General features: G+C 37.5%; 1 protein-coding gene across 1 annotated transcript in view; it reads right to left on the bottom strand.

Annotated features, from left to right (window-relative positions):
• The window catches only part of USH2A (usherin), a 795,293-nt gene that overhangs the window by 418,048 nt on the left and 354,279 nt on the right, over positions 1 to 22,966 (bottom strand). The window contains exons 30-31 of the mRNA XM_012506628.2: positions 21,562 to 21,753; positions 9 to 122 (exon numbers count right to left, since the gene is read on the bottom strand). Coding sequence (XP_012362082.2) covers positions 9 to 122; positions 21,562 to 21,753 — 306 coding nt within the window. The remainder of the gene's footprint in view (positions 1 to 8; positions 123 to 21,561; positions 21,754 to 22,966) is intronic.

Raw genomic sequence — 22,966 nt, 5'->3', positions numbered from 1 at the left:
TACTTTACCTTCTTGTGGAGTAGAGATGTTCAATGCATGCGAGCTCTCAGTACAGCCAGCCAAAGTGCAAGCAGTTAGGGTTACTGCATAGTTTTTGAAGGGTAGCAAGCCTGTCAATATGCCTATAACAGAAAGGGACAAAAGAGCGTTGCATGTTTACCATAAGCACCAATAAAGAGCATCGTGTGTATATCTGCGTGTGTGTCTATAAGACAGACAGACAGACAAAGACAAAGAGACCAGAGACAGAAATAAAAAACATATTCCTCTTTCAATCATTTTTCTCCCTTTCTGCTGATTGTTGAATGGAATGACTCATGAGAAAAAATTGTGAGACCAACTTATTGTTAAAACAGCTCTCAAACAGCATCTGATGTTTCTCCCATTAAAATGGGGAGGGGGTTCCACATATAGTTCGTGAGGCAGAGCACAGTGTTTCCAATAGCTAAGATATATATTATCTCATTCCAGGATCCTAGACCTCCTGCAGAAACAAAACTATTTAATTTTCTCTAACCTAGCATTTTTCAACCATACTTAACTAAGGAGTCCTTTTTATAGGGCACCTATTAACACACTTTAAAAATGCTACTCCCAAGAGTGGCTTCATTATTTTAACAGTAGGCCACACATATACAAACCATTTGTTTATGTTGTAGCTAACAAGTATGCAAATTAACATAGTTGAACAATTAGCAAATTAGATAATTATGCTTTTGTACTTCTACTTGCAAAATTACTAGTTTATTTAATTAAGACACCTGTCTTAAACGGAAGTGTTACACATGGAAGTATTGAATTAACATGGCTTGCTGGTAGATATATGAGATTTGTTCAGCAATTAAAAGTACCTGCAGAAATGAAAACACATTTTGTTTACTAGTGTTCATAAGCAAGGCAGAGACTCCTTATTTAGTTAATCCTGTGAATTAAAAAAAATATCCAAAATATAACTTGTGCATTTGCTCACCACCGTTTTTCCGCAAAGACATTTTTCAGAGCAATCTTTAATCCTAACCACATAGCTTATCACTATTTTTATAAAAAGATGGCCCCACTTGTGGTGTCTCTTTATTGATGAAACCTTCAATCGCTCAGAGAATACATTATTGCTTTAAGGTGCCAATTTTGATGACAGCTTTCATCATTCAAACACAAATTTTAATATACATGTTTCCATAATTTCCCTCCCCAGTAGAAAATTTAAAAAATTAAAAGATCAACAAGCCAGGATGGAGCAAAGACCAGTTGTTTGCTTTGATACCTCCCACTTGCCCTTAGTCCCTAGGGCTGTCTCTAAGTCTTCATTCCAGCAACGACCCAGGCATCTCCGTGGGCCACTGAATCCTGTCTGCCTTGCTTCTACATGAAAATATTCATCCACTTGGCACCGTCATCTTAGCTCATGGCCAAAGAGGACAGCAAGCCAATGAACTAATACGCACACATGTGTGACCATCTCATGCCAAATTCAGCTCTCTTTAATTTCAAAACCCTCTCGTGTCAGAACCTCCTGCTTTCTCTCATTCCTGCCCCTGCGATTGTCATTTCCTCTTAAATCTCCCAGATCATGACCCACATTCTGAGTTTACATTCTTTTAAGAAGTTATTTCTCCTTCCACCAAATGGCTTAAAAGCAAGCTAACATTATCACATGCACATCTTCATAATGGAGTAGTGTGGAAAAGGGCGCCGATGCTCGGGACAGATTGCTGGCTCCAAATGCCAAATCTGCTGCCGATTGGCCATATGAACGTGGGCAAGTTGTTCAGACTTCTGTGCCTTAGTTTCCTTGTCTGTAAACAGTTAATAATAATCTCGGTCTTGAAGGCAAGGCCTTGCAGGCCTCATATGTGAGATGGGGATAATATAGTACTTACCTCAAAGGGTTAGTATTAAGACTGAACAAGTTCAGGACTTTAGAATACTTAACATGGAGTATTGCTAGTCAAGAGCTCTAGTGCAGAGCTATGCCATCCCAATTTACGCTACCATTGCAACTCAATTTCTGCCTCTACGTGCTACTAGACGATTTGTATCTTCTACTTTTTTTTTTTTTTTGAGACGGAGTCTCGCTCAGTCGCCCAGGCTGGAGTGCTGTGGCGCCATCTCGGCTCATTGCAAGCTCCGCCTCCCGGGTTCACGCCATTCTCCTGCCTCAGCCTCCACAGTAGCTGGGACTACAGGCGCCCGCCACCACGCCCGGCTAATTTTTTTGTATTTTTAGTAGAGACGGGGTTTCACCATGTTAGCCAGGATGGTCTCGATCTCCTGACCTCGTGATCCACCCGCCTCGGCCTCCCAACATGCTGGGATTACAGGCATGAGCCACTGTGCCCGGCCGACGCTTTGTATCTTTTAAAGATCAGCAGCGATCCCTTAAATACCAAATCAAATAGCCCTTCCTCAGTCCTTATTCTCCCTCAACTTCCTTCTGTGACATTGAATTTTTTAGTTGTTCTCCTAAACTACCGAGAACTCCTTTGTTTCCTTTACTGACTCATGTTCCTCTCACAGTCTCTTAAATAGCTTTTGTTTCTCAAGATTGGGTTGTTGTCAAGCTTCTTTCTTTTTCTAAACACTCACCTTTGCTAGCCTATTAAGCCTTATCTCTCAATGATCACATTTGTATCTACAGAGGTCACATCTCTCCCAAGCCCTGGTTCTGGGTTTCTATTTGCAGACCATGTATCCACACCTGGATGTCTCACTGGTATTTCATACTCAACGTGTCCCAACCAAGAATCAACATTCTAAATAATTATGTAAGCTTCATTTTTCCATTTTGTAATGCCTCCACCACGATCCCCAAATTCCAGGCTCAAAACTAAAGTAGCACCATAAAATGTGTTTTAGCCATTCTATCTTTAGCAAATCTTTGGCATTTGCCATGTCTTTCCTATTGCCAAGTTGGAAACTACTGTAAGATTCTAAATAAGATGACTTGCATGTCTGAATTAGTATAATGCCATGCTAACAAGAAATGAATCAGCCCCCAGAGAATAAGACTTTTAATCCTAATGTCAATAAGAAAAGCATGTTGGAATATGAGGCTAGTTTCCCATTATCATCACTTAACCTATGGGGCATATGTGAAAAGCAGCCCCCTTCATAGATTAGCATGCTTCAGCTGAGGCATAGGAACACCATGCCCAAAAAGAAACAATGCTGATATACAGGTTGGTTATCTGAAATCATTAGCATGAAGATGTGTTGTACATTCAGGAAATATTATCATAGAGAAACATAAAAGCAGCTCTGTGATTGTGCAATTTTATAGCCTGGCTTTATAAAATTCCTTATACTAAGACATTTCTTTCCAAATCATAACTAAAGTGCAATATTGAAATTTTAATTGTTATATCAACTTATCAGGAAGGGTATTCTATAGACTTTCAGAGGGATTGTATCAAACCAGATCCTGAGTTCACACTCACTAAGTGATCTTTAGTGTTTTATTTAATGTTTCTTGTCTTCACTAAAGGAGTTACGTTGTGTATAATATGTGTATAGTGAGAGTCTTTTATTAATTTCAGCCACTCCTTATTTTAAGGACCTTAAAAAACAAGCACTGCTCATCTCAGCAAACTTTCTTTCTTCAGCTTTGATTTGGTAGAGATCTTTACCAAATTGTATTGTATTTCATAGAAAAACCCTGAGACTCTTAAAGAAAGATGCTGGAGAGAAACTAGATCATCTTTCAAGCCATTTATCAAAGTGCTCACATTTCCCATTTCAAACCAGGTGAAACAATAATAAGCCCTGAGAAATGAGAGCTGCAAAATAGAAAACAGAAAAAAAAAAAAGAAAGAAAAAGAAGAAAGCTGATGTTTTGGTTCTTGCCAACTTTGGATCCAAGGTGGAAGGTTTTAGATGGCTTCTAAATCACACTTTCAAAAAATGTGCTGCATTTTCTAAGGCTGGAGTGCCATTTCTTTTCTATTTCCAGTAGGAAATCTTGTTCATCATGCTGTGTGTCAGAGACAAAGTTTGTCAAACCATCTGATAATTTTCCTTAAAGGCAAGTTAGTATTATCTACTTCAGGAAGAAGAACACTATAATGGTTTGCTGTGCTTTCTCCTCCTGTCAGGTTAAAATTAAAGGTTATGCAGGGGCAAGAGGCTGGTCAAACATGTGGTCTTCATTCACTTGGAATCAAGACAAGGTCATTTTACTGTTGGAGACACGTGGTTTATCTCCTTTGATTCTCAGTAAGGAGTGTTTACCAGGATGAATTCAAGTTGAAAAGTTGTGCCACGGCCAAAGAAAGAGAGTAACATATTCTCTCCAAGACTGTGTAGATTGTGGATATATCCTTTGAGATCATTGAGTGATTATCCTAATGGCTTTGCTTTAAGTGTCAGGGTACTACTTAGATTAGGTACTCTCCGGAAAATACAGTGTAACTCTGAAGATATATCATCATCAAAAAGCATTTATCAATGTTTCTGCTATATGCATCTAGAAAAGGTGCTATAGAATACAATTGATTTTTACAAGGTTTCTAACATAAGAAAATATTGGAACTAGAAGAACTCTTATAATAACAGATTGATACATAAAGCAGAATGTTTGCATACAGGCCAAGTGGACAATGACATTTATAAGATTCAGACTTACCAGTTCAAGATGATAGGAAGCCTAAATTTAATTTAAATATATATTTTGGTATTATATTAAAAAGAATACTGGGAAATATAGAATTGACACATCTAAAGGAATCCTAGACAGAAAGCCCAAAAATAGAAAATGGGGTAGTTGCCTTTTATGACACTTGTGACACTTGGGGTTTTTATACTGAAGAAGTACATCCTGAAAGGGAGGACTTTAAAATTGGTTTGGTTGTGAATCTCTTTGTTTGGGCCACATCCCAGAGAAGTCTTTTTTTTTTTTTTTTGAGAATGTCCCTATTACAAGGCAGGCCAGATGACCTCACAAACTCCCTTGCAGCCACAAACTCTGTGAAATCAGAAAATGGTCCCAACCATGTCAGGAAACCTGCTAGTCCCTCTTGGTAATGGAAGGGGGCAAGCTGAAGAAACATTCAATAAGCATAAAGTAAGCATTATTGATGTCTTAAAAGTGTTAGTGTCCCATGAAACACAGGAGCGTGGGTATCCGGATTAAAATCATTGGCACCATCAGGACCATAACTCTCACTGCTAAGCGATAATGCATTTTGCATTAATGCTTAACGTTGAGAAATCCTGACATGCCACACCAAGGGAGTTTGAAGTCAAGTAAGTAGATTCCCTTTGAATTGAAGTCCTGTGGGCCACAGTGGGTGCAGAAAGCCCAAGCTGAAAGATCAGGGGGCAGGGACTTGATTTAAGGGAGGAAACACATCACCATAGGAAGGTTAAGAGGCCTACTGCATATGGCTCCAAACTCCGTGCTCTCAGGGTTTCCACCTAACAGAGGGGAAGAGCATTGGCCTAGAGAACTTGAGACTTAAAAGTCCTTCACAGTGATTTGGGAATTCCTTGAACACAGAGGGCATATCCTTTTACTTCTTTCCTTATCCTCTATCCCGGCAGCTATTAGTATGGTTTACCAAAAGTGAGCACTTGACGGGTGACTGAAAATTAAGATTTTGCAGACTCTTGGCTCTACTCCACTAGGGTATTTCTCTCACTATAGGAGAGCCCGACTCCCACCACGCCCCTTCCAGGGAACAAGCAAAGTGACAGACATTGTTTCTTTTGACTGATACATTATTATCTCCAACGCTCCCTTTCCTTTGCTTTAACCTCAAGTTTCAAAGGAGCCAAAGAAAAATATTAATAATTGGAGGCAGCCTGATGACCTAAGACAAAATCATTGTGGAGCTGACACCAGTTCTGCAAGCTTTTGCGCCTCTAATGGGACACCCTATGCTGAGAAGCAGCAAAACAACAGAGAAGGCTGCTTTCACGTTGAAATTTTATGATTAACTCCTCTGACTAAATGCAGACAAGTATAAATGCTCTCCCTGGAAATCGAGCCTAAGACACAAAGCAAAATGGATCCTTTTTAAAGCCAAGCACATTTCAGAGAAGAAAAAAGGACTCCGTTTCTACTTACATACTTCAGCAGACTCCTCCTCCCTCCCCCACCCCACCCCCAGCTGCCAACTAAGGTGTTTGGCCGGCATCCACTGTAATCTGTTCTCCTTCATTATGTTAATCTGTGGGCGGAAAGATTTCTGTCATCTTCGAATCGCTTGTACAGCAATGGTAAACACCTTGGCCTGTCTGTAATTGGACAGGTGTCTGCATTGATGTCACCCAGCTTTTAATTCAATTAAAGAACTGGCTGCTCTGCTCTCATCACCCACTCATTTCCGTTGCACTTTTAGTCTGGCGGTGAAATCTGCACGCAGCAACTGTCTACCCTGAGTCCAAAGTCAGGGGTCCCCTTGTAAGGATCATGCACAATATTTCAAATGGACTCCAACAATCCAAGAGTATTTCCACGTTAGCAAAGGCATTTGGGATAACATGGAGAATTTATCTCTCATTTTTTTTTTCTTTATCTTTATATTCTACTGCATCTAAATGATATCTTCTACTACTGGCCAGTAATTAGGAGCAGTCACAGCAAACAGAAAAGCTGTTTCTAGCCTCCTCTCCCCAGAGTTTTCCCCCATCTCAAGAGAACTCATCAGAGTACAATGCTCTTATTTATTTGCTGGCATTTCACATTTGGATCAAGAAAGTGAGGGTGGGCAAGAGCAAGACATTTATTAAGAGGGCCATCTGGTAAGGGATGCACACAGGCAGAGCTGCTACTGCTACCTGGAGACATAATGGAAGAGCCCACTTTTTTAAAAAAACTGGCCAGGGGAAGGAGGGCAGAAGAAGCGACTTCCGGCTGGGGATTCTGCTGCAGTGCTGATAAAATCTTTTTTAAGTATACATCCCAAACCAACCCAGTGGATGGATTAAAGAGAGTAATCAATCCAATATGGCATGCTTCCTGCCCACTTAAAGGAACCTCTGAAAATAAAGTTCTAACACAGACATTTTGACACAGTGACCCCATGAAACTGAATAATGACATTTGTTAAATATGGATGAAAACTTAGCGATCTAATAGAGATCTGGAAACACATCCAGGATGCTTCTCCTCTGGTTCTTAGCCCAGGAGGGTGGGATTTGTTATTGTTGTTTTTGGATAATATTTTCAATAAAAATAAGGACTTCTAATATTTACGAAGGGAAAGTCAATTTGCATTTTACCCAAAAGGTGGAACAATAAATACACTTAACCCAAACCTAAGGTAATCCCTTGAAAACTTCAAAACTAATTTTTCTTAAATTTAATTTCCTTCAAATGGTTTTTTTGACCTTGTTTAAAACTTTTGGTAGAGAGCATAGAAGATCATATACCTATCAAAGACTATGCAGATGTTGATTCTTACAAACAGGAAAAGAATTATTCTCTATTTCTTTATAAAATATGTGGCCTAATCCCAGTCTTAGAGGATGGTTTAAACAGTGATTTGAATTGACCTCAAAGTATTATCCAGTTAAGATTCTCTCAGCAGGCTTACATCTAACCTCAAATTTTTAATCAATGCCTTTGTGGTAAGAACTACAGAGTCTTTGTCATTTTTATTCTAATTTGCCAATAAGTTTGAAGCCATGTGCTTGTGTTAAGTCTTTACCTTACATAAAGGTCTGACACTGAAATTATTGAAATTCTCCAAAAAAAACACTGGACCTGACTAAGCAGAGCGACAGGCAAGGAGACAAGAGGAAAAGAAAAGAAAGAGAAATGAAAGTCATCCCTTATGATCAGTGTCCTAGGTCCCCTGCTACAAGCCTCTGATATTGTTATCCCATTGTACAGAGGAGGCTGCTTTTGGAGAGAGTGTACTGTGTGGCGCTCGAGTCCCGACAGCTAAAAAGCAGTAGAGCCAATATTAGAACCTGTCTTCTGACCCCAAGATCATTATTCCTCCCATTTGACCTAAGCTCCAGTTCCACAAAAAAGAAAAAAGTGTTGAAAAACGTTAATTAAAAATAATAGCACACTTTTTACTATAAAATATCTTATTTAAAATGCACCTTAAAATGTGTTGAGGTTCAAATTTATTACTGAATTCTATTGCCTACAAACAGAAATTAGCAGTCTTGTCCTCCAAAATGAGCAAGTTTGTATGCCTATAATATTCCTTTACAAAAACGACTGATTTATAAGAAATTCTATGCATGCATTTGTGTGTGTGTATGTGTGTGTGTGTGTGTGTGTGAGAGAGAGAGAGAGAGAGAGGGAGATTGGGTTCAACATTGGACCTTTGTTTATTATACATATAACCCTTTTAATTTGTTCCAAATATAACGTAAATATAAAATGATCATAAAAGGTAGAAAACAGAAAAGTCTGGCTGTATATTCTTCTTCTTTATCAAACATGATTGATAACCTTGAAGTATTTGTATTGAATGTTTATAAGCATTGTAGACATGCCTAGTTGATTACACTGTACAACAAAAATTATATATTTTCATTATTTTTAACTACGGCTCAACATGTTACCAAAAAGCAATGCAAATCCTTTGGTGTCAATTCTTATTGCATAAAATAAAATGAAAAACATTTTTTTTTTTAAAAAAAAACTCTCTCTGAAGATTTCACAATGTGCCAGTAGTTCAGGCACATTATGTATTCAGGAGAGTTAGACAAAGCTATTAACTCATCAACACTGCATTACCTAATGAAATCTTCCTACATTAGCTAAGCAGGAACATTACATCATTTCTATTTTTACTATTTATGTCATAGGCCATATTTTCATCCTGTGAATTTTTTCAGACCAGTTTCTTTCAAGATTTACATTAAAAGAAATATTTTGTAGCCTGTAATGCCAGCATTTTGGGAGGCTGAAGCAGGTGGATCACCTGAGGTCAGGAGTTTGCGATCAGCTGGACCAATATAGTGAAACCTCATCTCTACTAAAAAATACAAAAACAAACAAACAAACAAACAAAAACCAGGTGTGGTGGCATTCACCTGTAGTCCCAGCTACTCGGGAAGCTGAGACAGGAGAATTGCTTGAACCCGGGAGGTGTAGGCTGCAGTGAGCTGAGATGGTGCCACTGCACTCCAGCCTTGGCAACAGAGCAATATTCCATCTCAAATTAAAAAAAAAAGTTTGTAATAAACTACAAATATTGGAATATTAATTTATGGTCTACTATAAAAACTGGCTTTTATCTTTAACAACACCAACAAAAAGAATTCCTTTTTATTTACTTCTGATGATTTCCTATTGTGGCAAAGATTACTAATTGCTCCTTATTATGTATTATACTCCTTTTCCTCAGTAAAATAAAAACACTTTTTACCTGGGCAAATGGCTACTTGGAATAAGGACAGCATTTTTCAACATTCCCTGAAGCTAGATACAGCCATGTGACTAAGTTCCGACCACACAAGATAACCAGAGGCGGAGGAACAGCTTCTAAAGTATGTCTTTAAAGTGAATGTGAGTGTTCTTTAACCATTATTTCTTCCTGCTGTGTGTAAATCAGACTGGGTGTCAGGAGCTCCAGCAGTCATCTTGAACTATGAGGTAGAAGCCTTGTCCATAAGGATGACACAGCAAAAAGATGAAGTGTGTGGGTCTCACCTATGAACATCCTGCCTCTGCGTTGACTTAACTATGGACACCTATTTCCAGTGAGAGAAAAACTTCATCACTATTATTTTAGGTTCTCAGTATCTCAAGAGAAATAATGAATTAAAAATGATAAACCCATCTCTATTAGGTTTTCCCTATAAAACTTTCATTGTCTACATAATCTTATACTTCAGAGAGAGTGCTTGGGCTATATTTTAGTGTTATAAAAATCATATTACAAAGATAGGACCTAGCACTAGCATGGAACATGGTAGATCACTTTTTAAAATAAATGAATATTTTCTTTTCTTTATAATTATCAGCACTGCAGCAGTATTGGCTTCCATTATTTTTCATTTCAAATATGTAGTGGTTGGGTTCTATTCTGAGGTCTAAGCTTTGGAATTAGTCTTTATTAGTTATTTATTAGTCTCACCCTACCAACATATTTTTTTTCTATTGGGAAATGTGTATTAAGTTCCAAATATACATTTAAGTTGTGATAGCTCTTCTATAAAATTAAAGAACTATTGATAAAAGACTGAGGAGACTTAAGTAAGGACTAGTAGTTCCATACTCAGTCCAACTCAGCACAAAAACAATATTAACACTAGGTTAACTATGGGGTCAGTAGCAGAAAGCTAAATTTGCTAATTGAAAGATTGCTTCATTCATTCTTTTAAGATAAGTATATTAATCACCTACCTTGAGCAAGGTAGTGAACGAGGCTTAAAATAAATATAAAACATGAAACTTGTCCTCCAGGAGCTTATCGTCTATTGAAGAAATAGCATGGGTGCATAGAGAGTACCATAGGCAGTTTTAGCAACTGTGGAGTAAGAACTTTCAGTTGAATAGAAAAAAAAATTTCACCGCATTCAATTACAGTCATTTCTCTTCAGACTTCTCAGGTAAGTATGATTACATATATACATAGAGAATACATATATATAGAGAGAGTATATTTATATAATATATGAACGTACATACATACACATATACATACACATATAGACTAGCATTTTAATTTAATTTAATCTTATTGATGATACTCTGCATAGCTGACTTTAAGTTCCAAAATCAGGCATAAGGCAAAAATAACATGATTTAAAGTTCCCTTGACAACTCTTTATATGGCCCATAAAGTATAGTACATTTGGTTTTGTGTATGCCTCTAACTCATCAGAAATCAATGATTCTTCAGGGCTCTTAAGTCTTCATTCTTTTTGTAGACACCCAAACAATGAGTATCACTTCTTTGTCCATGATTGGGAAACCCTAAAATTATTCAAACATTCTTTCCAGCTAACAGATGTTGACATTTTCAGTACTGGATAGCATCCTTTGCCTATGACACTATTTTTATAGGTTTTTGTTTTGTTTAATTTTTGCTTTTTTACTTTTTCCTCCATCCCTTACCCATTTCCAAAATATGTAGTTGAATGTTTGTAACTTAAACGCATGCGGGTAAGGCTCTACCAAGACATTACAGTGATAATTCCTACATTGAACTATACTGCTCTCACTTTCATATGAACCTAAGGGGCATCTTGTAATTGAGAATTAGGTTATGTTTTATTTTATTGTTTTTTCTCTGTTGTTGTTGTTGTTGTTTTCCTTTTCCCATATAAATAGTGAGCTCCTTGCCTTTCTATATTAGGCATGACAGAGTGGGAGGGGGCTGGTTGGAAACACAGAATCTAACACCATATTCCCAGACCTAGTGAATCAGAATCCGTGTTATCAAGATCCCCAATTCTTACTTCCTTTCTCTTGGGAACTTTCAGAAGTTCAGGAGTCCTACTGGGGTTCAGGGGTCCTACTGACACTGCCTCTCTTTCTTCACTTGCCTTGGCATTTTTCTGGCAGCAAAGCTAACACAGTTAGAAACAGAAGCAGGAATACAGCAGGGATAGTTGCAAGCCTAGCAGGTGAATGTATTCCAGTCTAACCTGACCACTCCTCTGCACTAGTGTCTTTCAATATGTGATTCATAAACCTTCCCAAAAACCAATTGGAGCATTAGGTAAAATGCAAATTGCTAAATACTAGCCCAGATATACAGAATCATGTGTGAGTGACCCCCAAATCTGCATTTTGTGAGTAATCTGAGAATCACCTTATGACCAGTAGAATTGAGAGTCACTAATTATTACAGTAGCCATGGAAAAGAGGCAAAAATTAGAGACAGATTTTCAGTATGAAACCCACTTCATTCAGGTAAAAAAATTAAGTCCATTGTATGTAAAGACTGAAACAATTTTAGTGGCAAAAGCTATATTATTATTTGTATTATAAATTAAAATGTCTTTTTCTTTACATAAATGTAGATATATGGGGGTCATCTGGAAGATTATTCTTATTATTATTGATTCATTTGCAAACTATAGCAAATAGTAAATAATATTATTATTATTTATCATTTTACCTGAAGAATCAATATAACCCCTAGACTTTAGCTCAATGTAATGCAACAATAAAATTGAGAAAATATTTTCTGTACGCCAATTATATCTGTAACACTTGATGCCAGGTGCTGTAGTAATTATGCTGATAATTAAGTTTACATGTTTAAACACCTTACGGAGAAAATAATTCGTATATGTGCGAAGTCTTGAATCCATTCATTCTTGAAATAATTTCAAATCAAATTGTGAAGTCAGTTTCTTAGTCCTCAGTTTGAGGGGAAACACCAGGCCTGTCTCTCTGGGCTGCAGCTTTGCATGTTAACAGGGCTGCAGGGAAAATCAGCAAAAGCTACCCAGAGTTAATTGGAGCCCTTTCAACAAATCTAAAGATACACAGGAGTGATAACTGAAGGGTTTTCTACCCTGAGGCTCTGGCTGAGGAAATGAACCTTAAAGAACTCCTTGCTCTGAACCTTGGCCTTGGGAGGGCACAGAATCTAGACCCTGTGGCCCAAAGGGGCCCATTTGCTCCTGAGTGGGCCTGTTAACCCTTGGACTCTCCACTGCAACTGGGATATATCTCATTTAATTCATTTAATTCTCTGATAGACAAATTCATGAATGGTAAATATTCTGCTTCACTATTCTGTTTTCTTCAGTTATCTTAGTTGATATTCATTTTTAAGAATTTTATTTGCTTTTACCTTCTGCTTTTTGTAAGTCTGAGCATAAAATCCCACTTCCCAATAATTATTACACTTAATTTTTGTCATCTTATGATATTCCTTTGCTGGTATTTTCTATTTACTTTTAATAGCTTATTATTTTTTATATACATTTAATTTTTTCTTTCCTAACATTTTTGAGTTTCAGTGGGGAAATGGAAGTTATAAAAATATCTGGATAAAATTTAAATGTGATCACTGGTGACAAACTCCTCCTTTAAATAGAGTTCCCCTGTGCTGGCTGTACAGCAGAATTACCTGAGATAATTTAAAAATACAAATGCCCAGGCCACATTCCAGGCCAATTTAATCAGACATTTTGCACGTGGGGCACACAGGCATCAGTATATTTTTTAAAGCTCCCCAGGTGACTCAGTATACAGCTACAGTTTTGAACTACCATCTTGTAAGAATCCCAGTGAAACGACCAAAGTTTTATAAATACCTAAAATGAGACCAGACAAAGACAATGGACTGTTAGAAGGAAAGTCCTAGGCAAACTCAAACTTAAACTGGAAGCAAAATGCCAGCAAGCTCTCAGCACTCCTACTCTACCAAACACTGGGAAGAAAGGAGCTGAAACTGTAGGGTGGCTGCGAGGCTAATGCAAACTTACCCTACTAACCCTGTCATCATCTTAGCAAAGGCTTTTATTAACAGCAACTGGATGCCCAGTAAGATGATTTGAAAACAGTTTAATTTTCCCATGCAAACACCCAGTCAGAAGGTTATATTAGAGATGAGCCAACTGAACTATGGAGTTGAGTTTGGGGGAGTACTCAAACTCCCCCAAATGATGGAAAAATTGTAACTCGAAAGAAGGATAAGAATATGGCCCTCAAATTATGGAAGACTGTCATATTCTGGGGAGGATTTAATTCAAGAAATTTGTAAAATTTAAAAATCATGAGTTGCATGCCATTAATAAGATCTAAAATAACTTGGAATCCACTAAGTAAGAGACGGAAGGTAAGCAGTAAACAACAGAGATGAAGACAACAGAGATGAAGACAAAAACAACAGAGATGAAGACAAAAATGGAGAATTTCAAGAGGCAGGCAGAAATCAAAGCAAGCTAGATGAGGAAAAAGGCAGATCATACTAAAGACTGAACTAGAAGAATTAAAAATATCTTAGAAGTTTCAAAGAGCAGGATCAACAGTTCAAAAATCAGAAAATGGAAATAAAAACAATTATGGGACAATAACCCAGAAATCAGAAACTGTAATTCAGAGATTATAAAGGTAACTATGAATTCATTGAACACTCACTATGTGACTGTTTCTGAGCAAAATACTTTACATAACTCATTTTAATCTTTATAGCAGTTCCATAATATAAATAAGGTTTTCATCCCCAATTTATGAATGAGGAAGCTCCAACATAAGGATATGTTTTTAAATTTGCCTGAGATCACACAGCTAAAAAGTGGCATAGGCAGAATTTGACCTTAGATTGATTTGACTCTACAAGCCGTGTTCTGAACTACTAAACTGAGGAAGACAATCTGGGAAGAAATATACAATATTGAAAATTGCTATTTCTTACCAGAAGTAATGATCATAAACACAATTGCAAATTTTCCAAGCTGAAGAAAGACCCAAATCTGAAGAATAAAAGAGCTTATTATATAATAAAAAATTACTGAAAAGAAAACAGCACATTTTCTGATTAGCATTTTTTAAACTTAATTGGTAAAGAACCCTATGCTAACCAATAAAGCGAAATTACCTTGTACATTCAGTGTTGGAATTATTTTATTTAAATATGACTCTAACAACCAAAATTAACTTAAATATTAAAATCTCAATAAAAGTCACCTCAGAAATGCTAAACAAGAATTATTTTCAAGATCAATAGCAAAACTGCTCAATAGCAAAACTGTTTATGTAGGCTTCACCGATTTTTCTCTCTTTTGGTACCTTGGTTTCTCAACCAACTGGCAAAGCAGCTGCCTCAAAACAATCTCTACACCCCTAACATCTCCACCAAATCCAGCTTTCTGGCTCTCTGCTTTCTCAACTACTTCCATCTCACTTCCTAGTATTCCATTTGTTTACTGGGAAATTCTCTGACTTTGATAATTATCCAAGCTGGCTTTGGTGACTCTCAATTCACATTCCTTCCTCACTATCCTGAGTCTTCACAACGAAAAGTCCACCTGGCAATACTGGAGTTCTTCTTAGTCTTTAAGATTACCTTCTACATATGTCCTTGATGACTCACTTTAGCATTGAGAGCAGCAAACTCCTTAAAAGAAAAAACATCAAAGAATTCATAGTACACACTGGCAAGAAATGTAGTGAAAAAAATCACTAAAAAGCAAGAAATAATAAAACTGGAAAGCATAAAACATGATGGCAGAAAGAAGACCAATTATATCAATTATAAAAATAAGTATGAATGAGTGACTCCCCTATTTAAATACAGAAACTCTCAAGTGAAAGATAAAACTAAAACTGCAGAGATATATAGAAGCCCTCACTTAATGTCATTGGAATTTTTTGTAAACTGTGACTTTTAAGTGAAATGATATACAACAAACTCGATTTTCCCACAGGCTTATTGATGTAGAAAAGAATTAAGATCCTATGGCATATTTCTGATCACAAAACATCACCAAACTTCTATAGACTACTAATATTAAACATTGAAATGAATGTGTGCTATACATCCATTTACAAAAGATTAATCAAAATGAGATAATGATTTACTCAAGTTTTGGTGGATCAGTGAGTGACAGTGGTCACAGTGGTATAAATCAAGGAATAAATGCTTTCCAAGTGAACATTGTAATGAGCACTGCCTACCAGCATGGAGTTCAAACCCCAGCAATCACAGACTGGGCAGCTTGCTGAGCCCTGTCATACTGAATTGTTTCTTGCTGTGCATCTGTATGATTATCATCGACTTTATGAATTTTTATTTTACAATGATTTCTATTTACTCATTCATTTATTTTCCAATCTGCTTATTCCACCTAAGGGTTGTGGGTGGCAGGAGCCCATCCTGGCAGCTCAGGGCTCAAGGTAGGAATCAGCCCTGGACAGGCCACCATACCATCACAGGGCAGACTCACACACACCTGCACTCACTCACTCTGGGGTCATGTAGACAGCTCAATTCATGTAAGGGGAAAAGCTTTGGGATGTGGGAGGAAACTGGAGTACCCAGAGAAAACCCACAAAAACATGGGGAAAATGTGCAAATTCCATGCAGACAGTGGCCCTTGCTAAGGATTTATTTTTTTTAATTTTCTCATCGAACTTATAAGAAAACAATGTTGAATGAAAGGACTTTATCCAAGTTGCTGCCATGTGGTCGTGTGCTACATAATGTTTTGGTCAACAACAGACAACATATAGGATGGTGGTCCCATAAGATTACAATGCAGTGTTTTTACTATATCTTTTCTGTGTTTTGATCTGTTTAGATACTCAAATACTTACCACTGAGTTATAGTTCCCTACACTATTCAATACAGTAACATGCTATGCAGGTTTGCAGCCCAGGTACAATAGGTTATACCATCTAGCCTAGGTGTGGAGTAGGCTATGCCATCTAGGTTTATGTAAGTACATTGCAAGATGATGAAATCTCCTAATGACACATTTCTCAGAACATATCCATCCTTTAGCAATGTATGGCTATACCTAAATCAATGAGACTTTGAAGGTTAAAACATAAATAATAAGTGTAAAAGTAATAAAAATTCAAAAAATGCAAACAAAAAATATCTCAGAGAAATTGACAAAACTGCATGCGTAGTTAACATAGTTAACTCTTCCCTTAGTTTGTGACAAATCTGATATATAAAAATAAATAACAATTGCTCAGTAGTTTTCTGATTTTCTTCTCCCTATACATCACTACCATGTATGACATGCCTTTTGAGTAACATCCAGTACTACACTACATTGGTTTACAACCTGTGGGATCTCTCCTTCAAGAAGGTATCCTTCAGAATATTGGGAGAGGCTGATTTAATTTGAAAAGCCTCCCTGCACCCAATTTCTGATTTGTTCTTATCCTAACCTTAGAATTACTATTTTGAGGAATATGCATTATATGTTATCAATATGGTATATCTAACATAAACAAATAATAATCAACCCTAAATGGGGAATATATATTTTTAAAAAAATCACACATAGAATATTGAACATTTTAAGGATATTAACTACATAAAATATTTTTTTAAATCTCTACACAAAAATGCAAATCAAAAATTTTTTAAAAATGACAAAACTGGGTTGCATCAGATGAGATAAACGTGTATATTATTCTTCATACGCAGAGAAAAACTTTAATGAGAAAATGTCAATCATTCAATAGAAAAATTAACAATGCAGCTGGGTGCAGTGGCTCATGGCTGTAATCTCAGCACTTTGGGAGGCCAAGGCAGGTGGATCGCCTGAGGTCAGGAGTTCAAGACCAGCCTGGCCAACATGGTAAAACTCCATTTGTACTAAAAATACAAAAATTACCCTGGCGTGGTGGTGCACACCTGAAATCCCAGCTACTTGGGAGGCGGAGGCAGGAAAATCTCTTGAACTCAGGAGGCAGAGTTTGTAGTAAGCTGAGATTGCACCACTGCACTCCAGCCTGGGTGACAGAAGGAGACCCTGTCTCAAAAAATAAAAAATAAAATAAAATAAAAAATAAAAAACAACGGACCTACTTAGGCACATCATAAAGGAAGTAGAAATGGCCAATAAATATTAAAAAACTAATCTCTGTAGTAATCACATAAATACAAACTAAAACAATATTCTGACATATTTTGCCTTTTAAATTTGCAGTTTTTTTCAACTGTAAAACTTGGTGTTGGCTAGATAAAATGAAATGCACAATCTTGCATTCTGCTTGCTGGTGGAAGCATAATTTGTACAGCTTTTTGGGCAGTGTAAAAATTGCTCTCCTGGCCGGGCACTGTGGCTCACGGCCTGTAATCCCAGCACTTTGGGAGGCCAAGGTGGGCGAATCACGAGGTCAGGAGATCGAGACCATCCTGGCTAACATGGTGAAACTCTGTCTCTACTAAAAATACAAAAGAATTAGCTGGGCGTGGTGGCGGGCGCCTGTAGTCCCAGCTACTGGGGAGGCTGAGGCAAGAGAATGGCGTGAACCTGGGAGGCGGAGCTTGCAGTGAGCGGAGATTGCGCCACTGTGCTCTAGCCTGGGCGACAGAGTGAGACTTCATTAAAAAAAAAAAAATTGCTATCCTTTTCTTGAGAAATTACCATACATTAAGCATAGTGTTACACATTTTACAGATATCCTATAGGTAACATTGATACAGTGCATGCCACATGTCAAGCACTGTGCTATGGGCTTTACATACATATGAATTCATTTAATCCCCACAGCTGCCCTGGGAGGCAGGTAGTTGCATCTCATTCTTATTTACCTAGAAGGATTTTAAAGCACACAGAGGTTTATTGATTTGTCCAAGTTACACAGCTAAAAAGGGTTAGAGCTAGAATATCATATCACTTAATATTTTTAATATTCTTCTGTGGTAAATATTACTCTCCCATTTCATAGGTTAAGATTTTAGGATCCAGAAGGATGTGGAACTTATCCACAGGGAAGGTATATAGCAGAGATTTATATCAATGTCTGACTTCAAAGTTCAAGACTATACAATGTCTTAAGAGCCTTTGATGCAGTTATTCCACTTCTAGGGATTTATTATATCATCATTGTCAGGAATTCTCCTAAGGATTTACATGCAAATTTCTTTAAATTATATTAATTACATGGTAATTGTTGGAAACCCAGGAAGTAGGGGGAGACTGAGACAAAGTGTGATTGTGAGAGAGGCAGTGCAGGAACATGGATGAAGCTAGAAGCCATCATTCTCAGCAAACTAACACAGGAACAGAAAACCAAATACCGCATGTTCTCACTCATAAGTGGGAATTGAACAATGAGAACTCATGGACACAGGGAGGGGAACATCACATATCGGGGCCTGTCGAGGGGTGGGGTGTGTGTGTTGGGGAGGGATAGCATTAGGAGAAATACCTAATGTAGATGCCGGGTTGATGGGGGCAGCAAGCCACCATGGCACGTGTATACCTATATAACAAGCCTGCACATTCTCCACATGTATCCCAGAACTTCAAGTATAATTTAAAAAAAAAAGAAAGAAAGATTTTGAGGAGAGGGACATGATGTTGGATGCTCTGTAGAATACACTCATGGCCAGGGAGAGGAAAAAAAAAGGCTACGAAAAAGATGAAGGTAAGTATTGCAGTTGTCCAGGCAAAAGATGGTAGTGGTTTGGGCTGGCCAGTAGATTAGAGGAGAAATGGATGACCTTAACACATATTTTGAAAAATAGAATGACAACTGTGGATATGAGATGTGAAGGAGGTGAAAAGCCCAGAGTAACTCTCAAATTTTGTTGACTGGGTGGCTGGAGTTATCTATGAGAATGCAGGAGAAGCAAGAGTTGAGGTTTGGTAAGGGTAGAAGGTGACAGACATCCAGTTGGAAATGTCATTGTGTCCAAATGCCTATTGGATGCAGGCATTTGAGTCTAGGTGGGATGTGCAATTAGGAGTCAACAGCAGCATCTGTCTGGTATTTGATGTTACAAGAATCAATAAGGTTTCTGGAGCAAGCCAGAAAAAAAATGAAAGAGAAAGAGAAGACAGTCCAGTTCTAAATCCTGAGACTCTCCAACATGTCGTCACACTTTAGAAGAAGTGAGCAAAGGACACTGAGAACAGGGTCCCTGGAGAACCAGGATGTAAGCAGAAAAGTCACAGAAGTGAAGAAATATTCCTAGAAATGATGAGAGAGTTACTGTGGAGAATGCTGAAGAGTGGTGAAGACATAGAGTGTCAAGTGTTTTTTTGCCTATGTAAACATGGCAGTTTTTGGTGCTCGTCACAAAAGTAATGAGCAGAAGCCAGATAAAGTGAAGACAAAATGAGCTTAGATACTTCATGCTAGACGAAGGCCGAGAGGAGGAGAGAGGGAGCAATAGCTGGGAGTTTGGACAGAATGAAGATTTTTGTGATTGGTTTGGGTTAGTGTGTTGGTTTTTAACAATGGGAGATAAAAGAGTTTGAATGACCCTGGGAAGAATCCACGCAATCAGTGGTTCTCAAACTCTGGCATACATCAGATGTGTCTGGGGGCTTGTTAAAACGAGGACTGCTGAGCCACACTGCAGAGTGTCTGATTTGGTGGGTGTGGGGTGGGCAGGAGAATGTGCATTAATAATAAGTTCCCAAGTGAAGCTAGTAATGCTGGTCCTTGGGCCATACTCCACTGCAGCAGACAGAGGCGTTAAAAATATAAGTGAGAGGAAGATAAGCTATCAGTAACATCTCTGAAGAAACAGGAACAGTCAGGGTCCAGAGGACTTGTGAAGATTTCTATTTTTGATAGGATAAGAGAAGCTTTGTAAAACAGAAAGGAAAAAAAGTATGAAAATAAAAAATAATAATGAAAATAAAATGATAGCATAGCACACACCTCCTCTATATCAAAATGGTTTTATGTGTTTTAGCATGCATTCATTCATCCAACCCCAATAACAACTCCATCAGGCAGAAAAATGCAATTAATATGTACATTTGGTAGTAAGAAAGTAATAGAAATCCTATACAATAGATTGATTTTTCTATGGTGTCTAATTTGATCTAAAATAGAACTCTGTCAGCTGAGTGGGATGAGAAAGGGAGGTAATATGTGTATAGTTTGGAAAAATATAAAATATTTAATGAGGAGAATGGGGGAAGGAGCTATTCTGAAAATATAGTAGGATTGGTGTCATTACTGAGTGCTCATTTGAAAGTGGGGTTGAGCATTTTTAGCAATAAACTACTTGATATTTTCCAGCCCATGTAGCTGCCATGTGCAATCTGTGTGTGAAAGGGCAAGCTGTGGGCTTAATCAGGTTGGGCTTTTATAAGGAGGGTAAAATAGGAAAGAAGTGAAGGGTGTGAATTTGTTTGTTTTTCTTTTGCTAAAAGTTGGTAGTATATTTGGGCTGTGCATTCCAAAGAGTCTAAAGAAGGAAGTAAAGTCTTGAGGGAATTGACCAACAGGTTTGTTGGGAAAATATTTAAGGCTTTTCTAACATCCATTCTGATGGTTCACGTTATAGGATTTTTTGATAGAGGAAAATGTTTTTTCTGTCAAATTTGACACATTTACTTTCTTTTTATCGAAGGCTTAAATTCAACTCTCCCTTTAAATATGCTTTAATATTTCATGAAGCTGAAAAATGCTGTTAATACACACACATGAATTTGAGTGTGAGATGTGTTAGTGGTGTGTGAGTATATTTCATTATAATCATTCTTCATGGCACACCACACTGTGAGAAATCGATTCACTAATTTGCCAGTCCAACTAACTGGGGCTCTAAGACTCCTCCACCTTGAGATAATTAGGTTTAATCAGCAATTTTACAATAAATAATAGTGGTATGAACTGGGGCTAGTCCCAAAGAGTAAATTTTTGCTTTGTGAAATAAGTATTTATACAAAGGATTTCCAAAAGATGTCTATAAGGTGTTAAAGGGCCATAGCCACCTATGATGTAATCTTTGGGGGATGGAGAGAATATCTACCTTAGAATAAAATTATCCACGAGAGCCCATGCACATCGTAGAATTATTCTTTTTATCCTAGGTAGATGTAGGCTTCCACTACTTTAGATGATTGTTGTTTTTAATCAGGTAAAATACATGTATATTTAATACATTTTTCTAAAAAACATTTGCAGAAGATTTTTATTTAAAATGCAAACAAAAAGGAAGTTAATAGGATCTACTCTGTTAAAGGATTGCCTTTACCTGTGAGGGTGCTTGTATTGACAAATTCAGCACTGGCAGAGGGCATGTGGGGTGGATGGGTGCTGTCCTCACTATAGGCTTTCAGAATGTACTTCTCAATTACACCTCTGACAACAGGTTCATCCCAGGTCACCTCAATGCTGTATCCATTTAAGCTGCGGACTCTTGAGGGAGTTGGCACACTTTGTGGAGCTGTGAAGGAATAAAAGAGAAAATAGGGAAAATGGCAGTTCTGCGAAGACTATTGCTCCTATTCTTCACTTTTAATGGCTGCAGTAAATCAGACTCAACCATTAGCATAAATACAATTTATTAGAGTTGTAACTTTTCAGCATTGATTTAATATGACTGCACATCTTGAGCCATTCAGTTTAAGCGATATTTCAAAACCATCAAAACTCCATCGACATAACATTCTTTCAAGTCTAGTCCAGGTTTTCCAAAAACATTTAATGTATCAGACATGTTTAAACATCACTCATAAAGAAGGAGGTGGATGGTAGGCAGATAACAAGTTCAAGCAATATAATGATGTACCCCCTTTGAAGCAAGATAATTAGACTGTTATTATACATAGTGGTTTGACACTTTTATATCTTCAATGTATTAGCCAAAAAAAATCACAAATGTGATTGTGTTGTACTTGGATGCCTAGACCCATTTTCCAAATGCAATTGTTTTTCTAATTAATTTTTAAAAAGCAAAGTTTTACCAGATATGATATATGGAATATATTCTTAATTGCAGTTTTTGGGGGTGGGGTTGGGGTAAAGGAGCTGGTGCCCTTGAGAATCTACAAAGTCATTTTCAAAGACTTGCTCTGCAGAATATCTCAGAATGATATCACAAAATGAGGAAGTTTAAAAGAACTGCAAAACCTTACTTACAAGCTGAGCCCCCTAATTTAAAAAATCTATAACCTTTAACTATTTATTAGACATTTCTACAGTTCTGATCAGTAAAAACTTCATCACAGCTGAGTGCACTGGGGACACAAAGAAAGAGCCCAAGGAACTCCGTGGCAGGATGATGGATGAGAGACCTGCTCTAGCTGCTCATGGACTCCTGAGCCCTGTCGATGGAGGATCACTCTGGTTTTTCCACATCAAATCTCCTCCTCTCCGACTTTACTGTCCAAACCAATAAAATAGGACAGCTTCAAGGGAAACAAAGTGAACATAAAGGATAAGAGGAAACACCAAAAGGGAGAACCACTCTCTGAGCAGTTAAAACACCACGGGCACCTATAGAAAACACACAGGCCACACGATCGAGTTGCAAGGAAAGGGACAACGGGAGTGATGTTGATTTTATTAGTTCTGAAATGTGGTACAGGGCAAAGTACAGGACTGTCTAACAGATGGTCTTCTCATAAGGGACAGAGCAAAACTGACTCAAAAATAAT

Source organism: Nomascus leucogenys, chromosome 5 (genome assembly GCF_006542625.1).
Source record: "Nomascus leucogenys isolate Asia chromosome 5, Asia_NLE_v1, whole genome shotgun sequence".
NCBI lineage: Eukaryota > Metazoa > Chordata > Mammalia > Primates > Hylobatidae > Nomascus > Nomascus leucogenys.
The sequence above is the reverse complement of the archived record's forward strand: the minus strand, read 5'-3'. Positions and strand labels throughout refer to the sequence as shown.